This window comes from Amblyomma maculatum, chromosome 6, assembly GCF_055883805.1.
Source record: "Amblyomma maculatum isolate TAMU_Amacu chromosome 6, ASM5588380v1, whole genome shotgun sequence".
NCBI classification, from domain to species: Eukaryota; Metazoa; Arthropoda; class Arachnida; order Ixodida; family Ixodidae; genus Amblyomma; species Amblyomma maculatum.
The window spans coordinates 63,309,438-63,323,094 of NC_139349.1; the positions used below are offsets into that span (position 1 = coordinate 63,309,438).

Below are 13,657 nucleotides of genomic sequence, written 5' to 3' on the forward strand. Positions count from 1 at the left end.
AGGAAATACTCTACCAAACTAGCTTTCTTTCGAAGAGTATGCTGTACGTGGAAGGTTTTCTTTTTATTCTTTTAGATGACCGTAATACAAGCACCTTTTCTTCAGCCTTTTTATTTTTGTTTTCGGTGCATTATTTCCCGCGCTATCTGGGGTATTTATCCACGAACAAGCTTATGTTTTCTCGGCACAATCTTATTTATACAATAGCGGCACACATATCTAGAACAGCGATAAAGGTGTGTTCATCATCATTATTGACAAAACATATAATGTCCTCCTTCAAATGATCTATAATTGCTGCATCGCCGGCATGTGAGTAGTCCTTGAAAGAACGCTTCACAGGTTTGCTAAAAGTGACAGTGTTTATGGAAGCACAAGTTCGTGATCAGAAATTCTTTCCACAACTTGAACAATATATTCGGTTAACAATATCGGAAAAATACTAAATCTAGTAAAGATTTGCAAGTTCCTTGCACACGTCTTGGTTCCTGATGTATTTGGATTAGGTTGTGAGGGAACATTATGCTAAATGTACAGTTTAAGTAGCTTTTGTCGTGGGGAAGTGATTGAAAACGCTCCCAAATAAAGCCTGGCAAGTTAAGGCATAGTCTATAAAGGACGTTATGGTTAAGTTTCTCTATCAATAACAGTTTTGTTTCTCTGTAATTGATACACAAGCTTTTCAAACTTAACTAGATAATCAGGTCCAGCATCAGGAGGCCTATAAATTGCATACAGTATAAAAAAAAATGGTGCCAGCACGAGACTTTTACGCATAAACACTCGAGTTCGGGAATGTTTTCAAAGACATTCAAAGACTTGTATGTTGTCTTTAATAATGGTTTACGTAAAACTTGTTAACGATGGGAGGAAACATTCTCGGCGCCTGTTTAAGTCTGGAGCTACGTCTAAATTGTGACGACAATGTGTGGATCATGTTATTGCAAGGAAACCTTAAAATGATCTTTTTTTTTTTTTATTACACTACGATAATTAAGGCCTTTGTTCATGGTGCGAAATGTGAGAATGAGTGGGATATGGAAGGTTTATATTAAAAAGAAGTCCCGTTATGGGGATACCCGGAGGAAGAGAGAAAGCAAGTGCGTTTATGATACTAACTGTGGAAAAGAGTGGGATGTGGAAGGTGTAAATTAGAAATAAGGGTGTGATAATATAAAGCCTTATGTCGTATAAATGACTTTTATCTTATGCGGAGCAAACTGCTGTTGACGTATGCTTTTTTGGTGTTTCTGGGGCTTTACAATGCGAAAAAGTTTTTTTATAGCCTCGCACGCCGAATTCATTATCGATTTTAATCATACCTTTATTTCCAATTATGTTCGAAGAAAATAATTCGCCCATGCACGTAATAAGCCAGGAAAGGGAGGAAAACGGCATCCAAACATATTCAGTCATCTTGGGCTTCCCTCCTTTGGCCCCGCCCAATCACGCTTATACACACACCAATGTCAACGAAAATGAAAGAATATACGGGCCAGACGTCCTTACACATTAATAAGAAAGTTTTTGACGTAAGTGCTTTGTCGAATGTCAGATGCGCACAAGATGCGGGAAATATCAATCCTTCTGTGTTCCTGTCCTTGTGAGTGGCTCCCTGATGTGCGCTGTATTAGCAGGAAAGCAGGATGACCGAATTTTGAATCCTACCGCGTATGCACATTTTTTTTTTGGTTGTGCGGCAGGGGCTACAGCGTATGGGTAACGATGTTTCCAAGAGTGCTGCAAACGGCCTGACAAGCCTTCGTTTACTTCGGCAGACCTGCTATTTCTAAACACTGAACGCAAAAACAGAAAACCACTAAATACTTCAGTAGCGTGGTTTTTTGGGCTTGTTGGTACATGATTCCAATACACTATAGCGCAGCAAAAGACGAGGACACAAGAGACGAGAGACGAACACCACGAGCGCTCGTGGTGTTCGTCTCTCGTCTCTTGTGTGCTCGTCTTTTGCTGCGCTATAGTGTATTGGCACCAAATACTGTTCATATTAATATGAAAAGAGTGCTGTTTACTGCCATCGATACATGTCTTTTCTGCGGTCAACAGGAAGCATAATAATCTTGATCATTTTACGGGTGAGCAAAGGGTAACCGGAAGTAAAGTTTTCAACACTCACTTGCAGTAGAAACTGTGATGATCTTTGCCAGGCTCACAAACTGCCGCAGCAGGGCAGACACGAGGCGTGATGTCACAGAGACCTGGGTGGGAGTGAGGCGAGAGCGAAAAACAAAATTGTTGCGTGACATACGTCAATGGCGACAGATGTCCGAAAGCTTTTTTCCTGTAACTTATCAATGGCTTCGCTTCGTATGCGAGTCTAGTTTAAATCAATTTTTTTTGCAAGCTGTATGTCCCAGAAAGAGATAATTATGATATATGAATAACACTGCAGTTGAATGCAAATTACTTTCATTACAAAAGATGATGAAATAAGTGAAACTAAAAGCTGGTTCTCGGTTTCTCAGTTACTTGTCATGCGTGCTTTTGCTCCTTGTTCTGGGACTGAAAGAAAGACATTTACCACTAGCAAATATCGGACCTTGGTTTTAAGCCGATGCGTTCTCGCTGTGGGGGGTTGCACCTAACAGCAAGTTACCCAAAGAAAATGCAGAAAATAAAAATTTTGCGATGATGCGACAATTTTGCGCGATAATATTACGGTGGCACTTACTGACACACTCTCCTTGATCCAACTTGTATTGCGGCTTGCAGACACAGGCCTCAAGGACGCAGTGTTTTCGCTCGTCTTTGCAGGTATCGTTGCATGGTTTTGCTGGAAATAAAAAGCGTTTCTCAAAAACCATCAGTATTTCTTTCAGGAGCTCAACCTTCTTTATCTGTAACATAAAGCATTTTGGCAGCTTGTCTGATAATGGTATGGCTACAGATCATTAATTACAAGCATGGCCATGTAGCAACAATTGACAGGAGTATAATTGATAATTCCTACAATGGGATACAAATACACAAATGACGTCAAAAACAAATTATACTATTTCGTTGAAAGTCAAACTCGAAAAGATTTATATCCGACACCTTCGGGTGCACGTCCACTTGTGTTATGTTTCATCACGGCGATAACATTTTAATTCGAGACGCATCCAGAGCTAGTGAAGAATAGTTAGAGGGAACATAATAAATTTTTGCCATTATTAGACCATTAAAGTCGATCCCAGATAATGAACCATTTTATCTAATGCTTACACGGAACAAACTAGCCTCCAGTCAAGTGGTGTGTAAACAATACTGGCTAGAGAAAGTGTCCCAGCGAAAAAGGGCAATCAATTACATCTCAAGCGAAGAGCGAATGAACGAATCGGACGAAACAAATCGTGTGTACAAACCAGCCGGTGACTCAAGAATAGAATTTGAGGCAATCGGACAGTTTTTTTTTGAGCTCGGGTACTCGATAGGAGATTATGCTAAACACAGGACTGCAAACACACGCACATATACGGAAGTAGAAACAGGAATACGTCAGCCTCGGCGCTTTTTTTCTTTTGTAAACTTCAAGTACTGGCCTTTTGAGAAAATCTGGAAACTAAATGAGAAATAAATGACTGGGCTTTAGCCGTAGCTAAGAACATGCGGAAGTTCAATGAAAGTTAAAACTGCTTTCGCACTAAAAAGGCGTAGTTAGACCTAATAGGTTTAGCTAAGCGTAGTCAAACAGGATAGGCTCAATAAACTGTAATTATGGCAAATATGTGCTCAGGACGCATTACTGTATTGTGAACTTAAACCTTAAGACTAAGCTAGACCTATTAAGCTTAATACGCTCAGCTAGTCTTAGGAGGGCTGGATTAATCCAGTGCGTGTTCAGACGTGTTTAGACTTCATTTCCTAACCTGTGCTTTACTCAGGGTTAATTAGTGTAGGCCTAATTAGCTTAACCTTGACCTTGACTTTGGTCATCGCATATACACGGTCATATATGGTACTCGATCATATATATATATATATATATATATATATATATATATATATATATATATATATATATATATATATATATATATATATATATATATATATATATATATATATATATATATTGTGGAAGAAGGCTAGGTCAAGACGGCGAGGTCGTGGCGGCAAGGACAGCGAAGCCTTGTCCAGCGTTTTTAATCCGGTCACCAACCCAGGCACGCGCCAGAGCCGGCGCCGCGGGACGATGATGATGGTATGTACAAATGAAAGAAGATGATGATGGCATGTACAAATGAAAGAAGGTCCACAGAAGGCTCACACTATCTGCCCGGGGGGTCGGAAGCGGCCAGCCTGGCCGCTCCTAACTAACCGATGTACCGCGGCGCACAAACGGTTTCAAGCGAGAGACATGAACAATTTCAGTTCCACGGTGGCGTCGATCGGCTGGGGGATCAACAGGCGCGACTTTGTAGTTAACTGGAGAAGTTTGGCTGATGATCTTGTAGGGACCAAGGTAGCGGTGGTGGAATTTGTCACTAAGGCCAGGGGTGCGCAGTGGAGTATAAAGCAGTACTTCGTCACCGGGACGATAAGAGACCACGCGATGCGTAGAATCGTAGCGGCTCTTGCGGTCTTCCTGGCACGCTGCTGTGTTGAGGCGGGCAAGATGACGGCATCTGGCCACACGAGATAAGAACTGGGTAGGTACCGATGTGGAGTAGTCGGGCGTAGAGAAGAAGGAAGCGTCGAGAATTGTAGTGGGAGGACGGCCATAAACGAGGAAAAATGGAGAATAACCGGTAGTCCGTTGTACTGCTGTGTTATAGGCGAAAGTGACGAATGGTAGAATAGTGTCCCAATTTCGATGATCCGGTGTGATATACATGGAGATCATATCCGATAAGGTGCGGTGAAATCGCTCAGTCAGCCCGTTAGTCTGGGGATGGTAGCTCGAGGTTGTCTTATGAAGGGTGGATGACGCGTAAAGAACTTCGGCAACGACTGTCGATAAGAAGGCCGTCCCGCGGTCACTTAGGAGCACCCGAGGAGCGCCATGACGCAATACAATTTATGGCAAAAAGAAATTTGCTACTTCTTGAGCGGAACCGGTCGGTACAGGTGCTGTCTCAGCATAGCGTGTAAGGTGGTCGACAGCTGTTATAATCCAATGGTTACCCCCCTCGGAGAGAGGTAGGGGACCATATAAATCGATGCCGACTACGTCGAATGGCGTGGCGGGACAGGGAACAGGTTGTAGAAGGCCAGCGGGTGAAGAAGTCGGCCGTTTGCGACGTTGGCATAGAGGGCAGGATGCGACGTATTTGGCAACGCTGGAAGATAGGCCAGGCCAAAAGAATCGTTTTTTCACGCGGTCGTAGGTTTTGTCAATACCAAGGTGACCTGCAGCAGCGTCATCGTGGAGAGCCGCCAGTATTCGTTGACGAAGCACACGCGGCACGACTGGTATCCAGCGAGTTCCGTCAGGGCAATACACGAAGCGGAGTAGGATGCCATCTTCGAGCTTGAAATTGCGAAGTTGTCGGCGAAGCCGAGCATTGGGCGGGTCCGAAGCGCCAATAAGGCGATCGATGATGGGACGGCAGTAGGCATCGGCTAATTGCTGTGAGCGGAGAGTGTGTTTGTTCTCTGCGTCGTCAAATGAAACTGTTGTGATATACGTCGGGGAAAGAGATGGTCGGCTGTGGTCATAGGTGGAAATGCATTGGGAAGAAAAACAGCAAGCCGATTCCGAAAGTGGACAGCGAGAAAGAGCGTCGGCGTCTTGGTGTTGGCGACCCGATTTATAAATGACGTCAAAATTGTATTCTTGCAGGCGTAGAATCCAACGGCCAAGTCGGCCTGTCAAATTTTTGAGCGAAGACAACCAGCAAAGAGCATGGTGATCGGTCACAACTGTGAAGTGCCGACCGTATAGGTAAGGGCGAAACTTTTGGACAGCCCAGACGACGGCAAGGCACTCCTGTTCTGTAATAGTGTAGTTTTTCTCAGCTGGAGTCATAGTCCGACTGGCGAAGGCAATCACTTTCTCACGCGAAGTTGCATCGCGCTGCAGAAGTACAGCGCCAAGACCGATACCACTGGCATCAGTGTGCAGGATGGTTGGAGCGCTGTCACTGAAGTGGCCAATTACAGGGTCTGATGTGAGGGCGTGCTTCAGGTTATTAAAAGCAGCTTCGCACTGTTCAGTCCACACGAAAGGGCTGCGTGCTTTAAGTAGTTGATGGAGGGGAGCAGCAATACTTGCAAAATGCTTTATAAAACGCCGGAAATAAGACGCCAGGCCGAGAAAACTGCGCAACTCTGTAGTCCGTTGTGGACGAGCAAATTTCAAGACCGCAATAATTTTTTCAGGGTCTGGACGAATGCCATCATGGCTGACTAGATGTCCCAATATTTTAATTTCCTTCTGTGCAAAGTGGCACTTCTTGGTGTTGAGCTGAAGGCCCGCTGAAGCGAGACACGTGAGGACCTCATTCAGGCGCGTGAGATGGTCGTTAAAAGTTGACGAAAAGATGACAATGTCATCCAAGTAGCATAAACAGGTTCTCCATTTTAGGCCACGAAGCACAGTATCGATCATCCTTTCAAATGTCGCTGGTCCGTTACAAAGTCCGAAAGGCATAACATTAAATTCGTAAAGGCCATCGGGAGTTGCGAAAGCGGTTTTTTCTTTATCGTCCTCGTGCATAGGTATTTGCCAATAACCTGAGCGGAGGTCCAAAGTCGAGAAATATTCGGCGCCTTGGAGAGAGTCAAGGGCGTCATCAATTCTTGGCATTGGGTATACATCTTTGCGGGTAATTTTGTTGAGTGCGCGGTAATCAACACAAAAGCGTACCGAGCCGTCCTTTTTTTTAACTAACACTACTGGGGAGGACCATGGACTTGTCGAGGGACGAATAATATTGCGATGGAGCATGTCATTTACATTTTCTTCAATTACCTTTCTTTCAGAGAGGGAAACCCGATAAGGCCGTCGGCGAACGATAGAGTTACCTTCAGTAATGATGCGATGGTGCGCAACACTAGTCCGTCCTAGTGGTGGGGAAGTGGCATCAAAAATGGCTTGGTGTTGTCGAAGCAATGTCAGCAGTTCTTGGCGTTGGTTCGGCGTGAGGTTAGGATTAATAGTCTTTGTGAGAACAGAAAGAGAGACGTCTGTCGAAACACGGTGCTGAGACTGAGGGGCGGTGAGCACCATCAAGGACAAAGGTTGAACATCCACCTTGCAGGGGAGAGAAGTTCCTTTTCGGAGCACGAGGGATTCACGTGAAGTGTTAGTGGCCGCTACTGTCGCTGAGCCGTTGCAGAACCTCACAAGACTAGACGGGAAGGCGATACCGCGTTCAAGATGACGATAAGATGGTGCGATGAGTACGTCCCCGTCAGCGATGTGGTCAGAAACAACGGTAAGCAGTTTTTCGCACTGAGGAGGCAGAACAGTATCAGCGGCGGCAACGAGGGATGATGTCGTTCAGAAACTTCAGATGAAAAATCGCTGTCTGTCATATGGATAACACGGTCGCCACAAGAAATTAATGCCGAAGCGGTTGACAAAAAATCCCATCCAAAAATTATCAGATGCGCACATGGAGAGAGCACAGCAAACTGCACGTGATGGCGGACGCCGTCAATAACAACTCGTACGGTGCACTTTGCTAAAGGGCGCAAAGGGACGTCATTGGCTCCACGGAGTTCAGGCCCATCATATGGTGTCGTAACTTTTCGCAAACGGTAGCACAAATCAGCGTGAATGACAGAAATTGCAGCCCCTGTATCAATCAATGCTTCTACCGGTAATCCTTCAGCGAAAACAGAAATCACATTATACGGGTGATCTGGAGGACTTTTGGTAAGTTCGCAGACTGCAGTTTGACCTCCGGAAACTGCAACGCTTAGTTTTCCGGATGGCGGACAGGGAGAGTTGTTGCGGGTCGGAGAGGGGAAACTGAGCGGCGGTATGGGGATAGGGACCGACGTCGGGACGCATGGGTTCCACGAGGCTCAGACGAGGATTCTGGAGGTGGGGATGATCTTCGAGGTGGGCTGGACATAGGAGGTCGTCGCTGATAATATGAGGGTACGTCACTTTCGAATGCGTCATAACCACGCCGCTCGTTCTGAATACGGCGACGGCAGAAGCGGGATATATGTCCTCGTATTCCACAGTAGTAGCACACTGGGCGAGAGGGGCGCCAGGGTGCGTAATAGGGTGGCGTAGGCTGAGCCGTCGTCACGGCGTTGATGTGGTTGTAGGGCGATGCCAGTTGGGGCGGCGGAACAAAAGGAGGGGGTGATGCTGCGACGTGCGCGTAAGTCGATGCTTGGCGGGGTGCAGGAGGGTCGGACGGCATAGGTCGCGTGATTGTTGCCAGCTCATCTTTAATGATGTTGCGTAGACCGGCGTCATTAGAAGGTACGGAAGAATGATCGCACCCGTGTCGACAGACAGGCTTGAGGGCTTGGAGCTCCTCCCGGATGATGGCTCGAATCAGTGCCCGTAGATCCAGGTCAGCATAGGTCGGGCCTGTAGCAATGCTGGGCTGCAATCGGGAGGACTGCAGCTGGTCGATGCGTTGGCAGGTCGCAATAATGGCGTCAACAGTAGAAGGATTCTGGGCAATCAGGGTATTATAAGCCACAGAATTAATTCCTTTTAAGATGTGGTGTACGCGTTCAGGTTCCGGCATGGTGGGACTAACACGCCGGCAGAGTGCAAGTATGGCCTCTATATAAGACGCGTACGACTCATCGGGACCTTGGAGGCGAGAGGCGAGCTTGTTCTTCGCGACCTCAGTGCGAACTGCTGGGTCGGCGAAATATTGGCGGAACTGCTGCTTGAATGTTGTCCAGTTAGTGGTGTGGGGTTCGCGGTTAATAAACCAGGTTCTGGCGACCTCAATGAGGTAGAAAGAAACGTTCAGAAATTTTAGAGCGTCGTCCCACCGGTTGTAGTTACTGCAGCGTTCATAGGTGTCCAGCCAGTCATCGACGTCTTCGTCGCGACGACCAGCGAACAGCGGCGAGTCGCGTTGTCGTGCGGGCATAGTCGGAGGGGGTGGTGCAGCCGAGGTAGAGGGTCCTGCCGAATCGTGGGTGCTCTCGGTAGACATAACGATGGTGGCAGGCGGTAAACAGCGACCGGAACGTAGCTCCAGCGAGAGGCAGGGCACAAAAAAGCAAGGGGATCAATTCTCACCTCCACCACTTGTGGAAGAAGGCTAGGTCAAGACGGCGAGGTCGTGGCGGCAAGGACAGCGAAGCCTTGTCCAGCGTTTTTAATCCGGTCACCAACCCAGGCACGCGCCAGAGCCGGCGCCGCGGGACGATGATGATGGTATGTACAAATGAAAGAAGATGATGATGGCATGTACAAATGAAAGAAGGTCCACAGAAGGCTCACAATATATATATATATATATATATATATATATATATATATATATATATATATATATATATATATATATACATATATATATAGTCATATATATTCACCCATAATAACTCAATGTATAGAAATGCATAGTAAAGCTAGAATTAATAGTTGCCATCGCAACTCTCAGGCGGACGCAATGCGAAAATCAGTAAACCCCGTGATGCTGATAAAGAAGGTAATTGGGGATGAAAAAGGACTATAGATCATTTACTAACACCACACAAGCTTTTCAGAAAGAGGTGAAATGATTCGACAGTTTTGACCGCAACATAGAACAATGTACTACTTAAAGAAACTACAAAAGCGAAATTCAAAGATCGATTATTCAATGGCGGTTGCAGATTTTGGTAAATATTCATTACGTTGAACATCTCCATCCTTTTTTTCCACAAGAAAAGAAAACAAATTATGAATGTTTTTAGTTGGTAAATGAAGCTCATTCTTGTATATTTTAATCCCGACAGAGGAGCGAGGAAGTTACAAAACTATAAACCAATGAGAATAAAAATCCACCTTTCCCTTGTTAATAGCAGATATACCTTGAGTAGATACTTACGTTTGCATATCTCGAATCGGATGCCGTTCAAGTTTGTTGAACCGACACTCTGAGTTTTCATGGTGTTGCATAAAAAGCTTGTTCCAGTATTCTTGTCGTATTCACATTTCATGCCCAAGTCATCTTCGAGATACTTCAAACTTTTGCACTGGTTTACGGGAGTAACTGTAACAGTGGAATGACATGTGGTTAAAAGTGTCTCATCCCGCTATTAACCGGAGCCGTCTCTGCCAACGATAACATGAAAAGGTCGCTGGTAGAGTACAGGCGGCGCTACGGTCTTCAGGTCTAGCGGACTTCGAAAGTATTCTGCGCCATACATCTATCCTTATCTGTATGGCGATAAGGTACCATATTAGATTATAAATGGAGAGGGAACTTGTGGAAAAAAGTTTCTATGGCCACAAAACCCTATTCGTCAAACTATACGCATATTTTTGACTAGCACTTGAAGAAATGTCCACACAAAATAGATTACCGAAACAAAAGCAATGATTAAAATGAACGTTTCACTGAAAGAAAGCCTGAATACAAATAGGAGAGTTTAACAGTATATAAGGTCCATAGAAATTATTTCGTTGAGAAACAAATACCACCATAATGAAAAGGTCGATATTGTGTAGATTACATCAGAGCAATGATATTCCATCTCACAACCAAAATTTTCATTAATAAGCCCCAGAATCTTATTGCAATAACCTGTTTTTGTATGTAGAAGTTTGGATTATCTCAGCAATATTTCTGCGTTATTTTATAATCGCTCTTTCTATGCTCCTGTTTCGTATGAAGTAATGAAAGAAAACATGCACAAAATTTCCCCCAGCTGCTTTGAGGAACATATTTGTGCGTTTTTCCTGCATAACACGAAGTATTTAAGTAGGAATGGGGTGTATAACGAGTTGGTATTTGTTACAGTATAAATATTAAAAAAATAAATTGGTTTTTCAGATTTTTTGAGTCAGAAAATCGATAGCAGGAAAAATCACGTAAATGGCCACAATAAACTTAAACGACGTACGGGACACTTAGAATTCATGCTAGCGTTAGCCAAACATGACGCCGTATGTATTCCCAAGCTGAATAATAATTGGTTCACAGGAAACGAAAGGCGCAGTATCCGTCCCACTTCTTCTGTGGACACCTGACCCGCGTCGTAAGGGAATGGAGGAAGGTGGGAGTAAAAGCGGAACCTGTCACATAAATTGGCGCCTCCACTTAGGGAGTGCAGAAGAAGGAAGTTGATGTTACAATGTCGCGTAGGCCAGGCAATCAAGGCCACTAGCAGCCAACATGCGATTAAGGGGACCGGAACAGAGTATCTCTTGCCACATGATGCAGTAGCGCTGGGAGAAACGCATCACAGGAGATTGCTCGAGGCATACAGCGTAGTGATGCAGCATGCAGGAAAACGCAGCCGCAGACACAAGATAAAACCGCCTTCTTTTTATCTTATTAATATTCAGTATACAGAGTAACGCCCGCAGCGTGGCCACTGTCATTGATGGCAGTAAATTATCGAACAAGGAATCTCTGGTAATATAGGAAAAAGAAACTTGGGAGATGCTAAAGCCGTACCTTAAAAACGAAACGCTATAGCTCTAATAGACCTTATTGTAAACTTTCTTGTTTATCGTTCATTACCATCTGCTTAACATGGGATTGGGTCAATTGTTTTGGTCTGTGCAATCCTTTTTTGTTATTCACAGTGGCGTTTGACTTCGATTGCAACACCGCTTCGTACGGATTGCTAACACCTAATTAGCTCGCTCTTGATTATAGGTAGCATCGGTATAGGTATTCAAGGCATGCCGCCAGGTCATAGGCCAAGTCCCTTCTAACACACCTGAGCCAACAAGACTTCATGTACAATGTTTTTTTTTTTATTTGCCTGTTCCGACAAGTACTGGATAACCCCAACGAAGTTGGTTGTTACAGCGTCAAAACTTGTGGACTCTTAATTCATCAGAGCCACCCTGGTTCTTGAATACGTCACGCAGCTTACATATATCATTCCAACAAATTAAGAGCAGACATGTAGGGCCAGCGTCAGTTTCACAGTTACTAACATGCGACTTATCGCATGCCGGTCAAGCAGGAAAAAAATTACATGAAAAATACTGGACGGTTACATTGCTACTTGCTTTCGCATACAGAGAGCCTGGGTACCACCTCCCAACGCCCGCCATAATTAACTTCCATTCATATCGTGATTAGTTTGTTCATCTATTTTAGAGGAATCCCGTCACCGATCTCAGCTTGGTTTAAATATTTTCCTGATTTCTTCAGAATGTTTTTTTCGGTTCTCGAATAATTTGCTGGGTATGCTGGCGACGCTGACGGCGCTGATGACGTCTGCTTTTCGGCGACATGAGGCCTGAAGCTATTGCGCAAAATTCGGTCATACGAATCCGCTAACGAAAGACTTTGCGCACCGGAGTCGGTTTCACTGTTCGCATTTTGTTTTTGGCCTTTGAAGTAATGGGTACTCTTTACCTGAGCCGTGATCTTTCGGGAAAAAAAAAAAGTGCCAGTCATCTCTGCTAATCCTCAATTTCTTGTAAAAAAAACAAACAAAATGTTGAATTTTCTTTTCTCGCTTGGTTTTCAGCGTAAACTCCAGACCCTCTAGAAAGAAAATATAATACTTCAGGTTGAAAAATCGCTTTTTCAGCCCCGGATGAAAGCATAAATATATGTGCACATATACGCTGGTTTCGATTTGTTTGTACTTCTGCCCACATAACTCACGAGCAAAGCACTCAACGGCAAGGCTTTTTTTTTTTTTTTTCATCGCTTATCATTTTACATCTATTCTGCTCCCGAACTCGTGTGAGTCCTAAAAAGCCATCGAAGGCCTTTTCCCAAATAGCACACTCAAGAACCAGCAGAAATGTGCGCACAAAATGTTCAGGCTGTTCCAGGGGGCCAGAGCCAATTGATCTAGGATAGAAAATACTTCTGAAAGAACAAGTATTACTCAATATCATCTTAGAAAATTGATGTTGTATTTTATTTGTTGCTTATAAAAATTTATGCTCTGGTAATAATAAAGTAGTTTTAAAACTTTATGAGACACGCGATATACGTTTGCTTTAGCGCAAATAGCGGAAGCTGAAGTGTGGAAAGCTTCTTAATGGCTTGGAGTAAAGTCGGCGCGCAAGTGATGTGATTTCTTGAATATGACCTCATCCAAAGCTTCTTTGGCAGGTCCTGGGATGAAAACAAGTAACTGCGGAGGAGAGCCAGAATGAGGATGACCACACGTTCTGATGGTTACTGCAAATGCGCCAACTCAGGAGTAGCTCATCGGCTCTCCAAAGGTGAGTTCTTCCGGACATTGGATAGTTAAAACACGCGCTTACTTTCGGCTTTTCGCGGAGAGTGTAGAAAATTATTTCAGACGTACTAAACTTCTCACAAACTGTGCCTCTTTTTTAAAACTTCACAAGTTTTTAGTTTAGTATCTCTTTTTGTATCTCTTTCAAGTTGGCGCAGCCAAGATGTGCGTTCGCTTGATATAACCCCCCCCCCCCCCCCTTCCCCCCCCCTCTCACCCCCGAGGTCTTCTTCGAAGGTTCTCACTAGCTTTAGTTGTACAGCATGTAAGATTTCCAGTCTTCTCATTCACAGCTGCGACACTGAACAGTGATTGCGCTCACAATGAGAGCCCCAACCGCAGAACCATTGAA

The 13,657-nt window shown here is 44.5% G+C and overlaps 1 protein-coding gene and 1 long non-coding RNA gene across 2 annotated transcripts in view; one reads left to right on the forward strand and one right to left on the reverse strand.

The window, feature by feature from the left end:
- LOC146185887 (uncharacterized) overlaps positions 1-13,657 on the forward strand; it is a 358,500-nt gene that overhangs the window by 10,755 nt on the left and 334,088 nt on the right. The window contains exon 2 of the long non-coding RNA XR_014708054.1: positions 13,176-13,288. This is a non-coding gene — a long non-coding RNA (uncharacterized LOC146185887). The remainder of the gene's footprint in view (positions 1-13,175; positions 13,289-13,657) is intronic.
- LOC146185888 (uncharacterized) overlaps positions 1-13,657 on the reverse strand; it is a 41,211-nt gene that overhangs the window by 7,169 nt on the left and 20,385 nt on the right. Inside the window, exons 7-9 of the mRNA XM_084606823.1 lie at positions 9,969-10,133; positions 2,693-2,794; positions 2,138-2,219 (exon numbers count right to left, since the gene is read on the reverse strand). Coding sequence (XP_084462949.1) covers positions 2,138-2,219; positions 2,693-2,794; positions 9,969-10,133 — 349 coding nt within the window. The remainder of the gene's footprint in view (positions 1-2,137; positions 2,220-2,692; positions 2,795-9,968; positions 10,134-13,657) is intronic.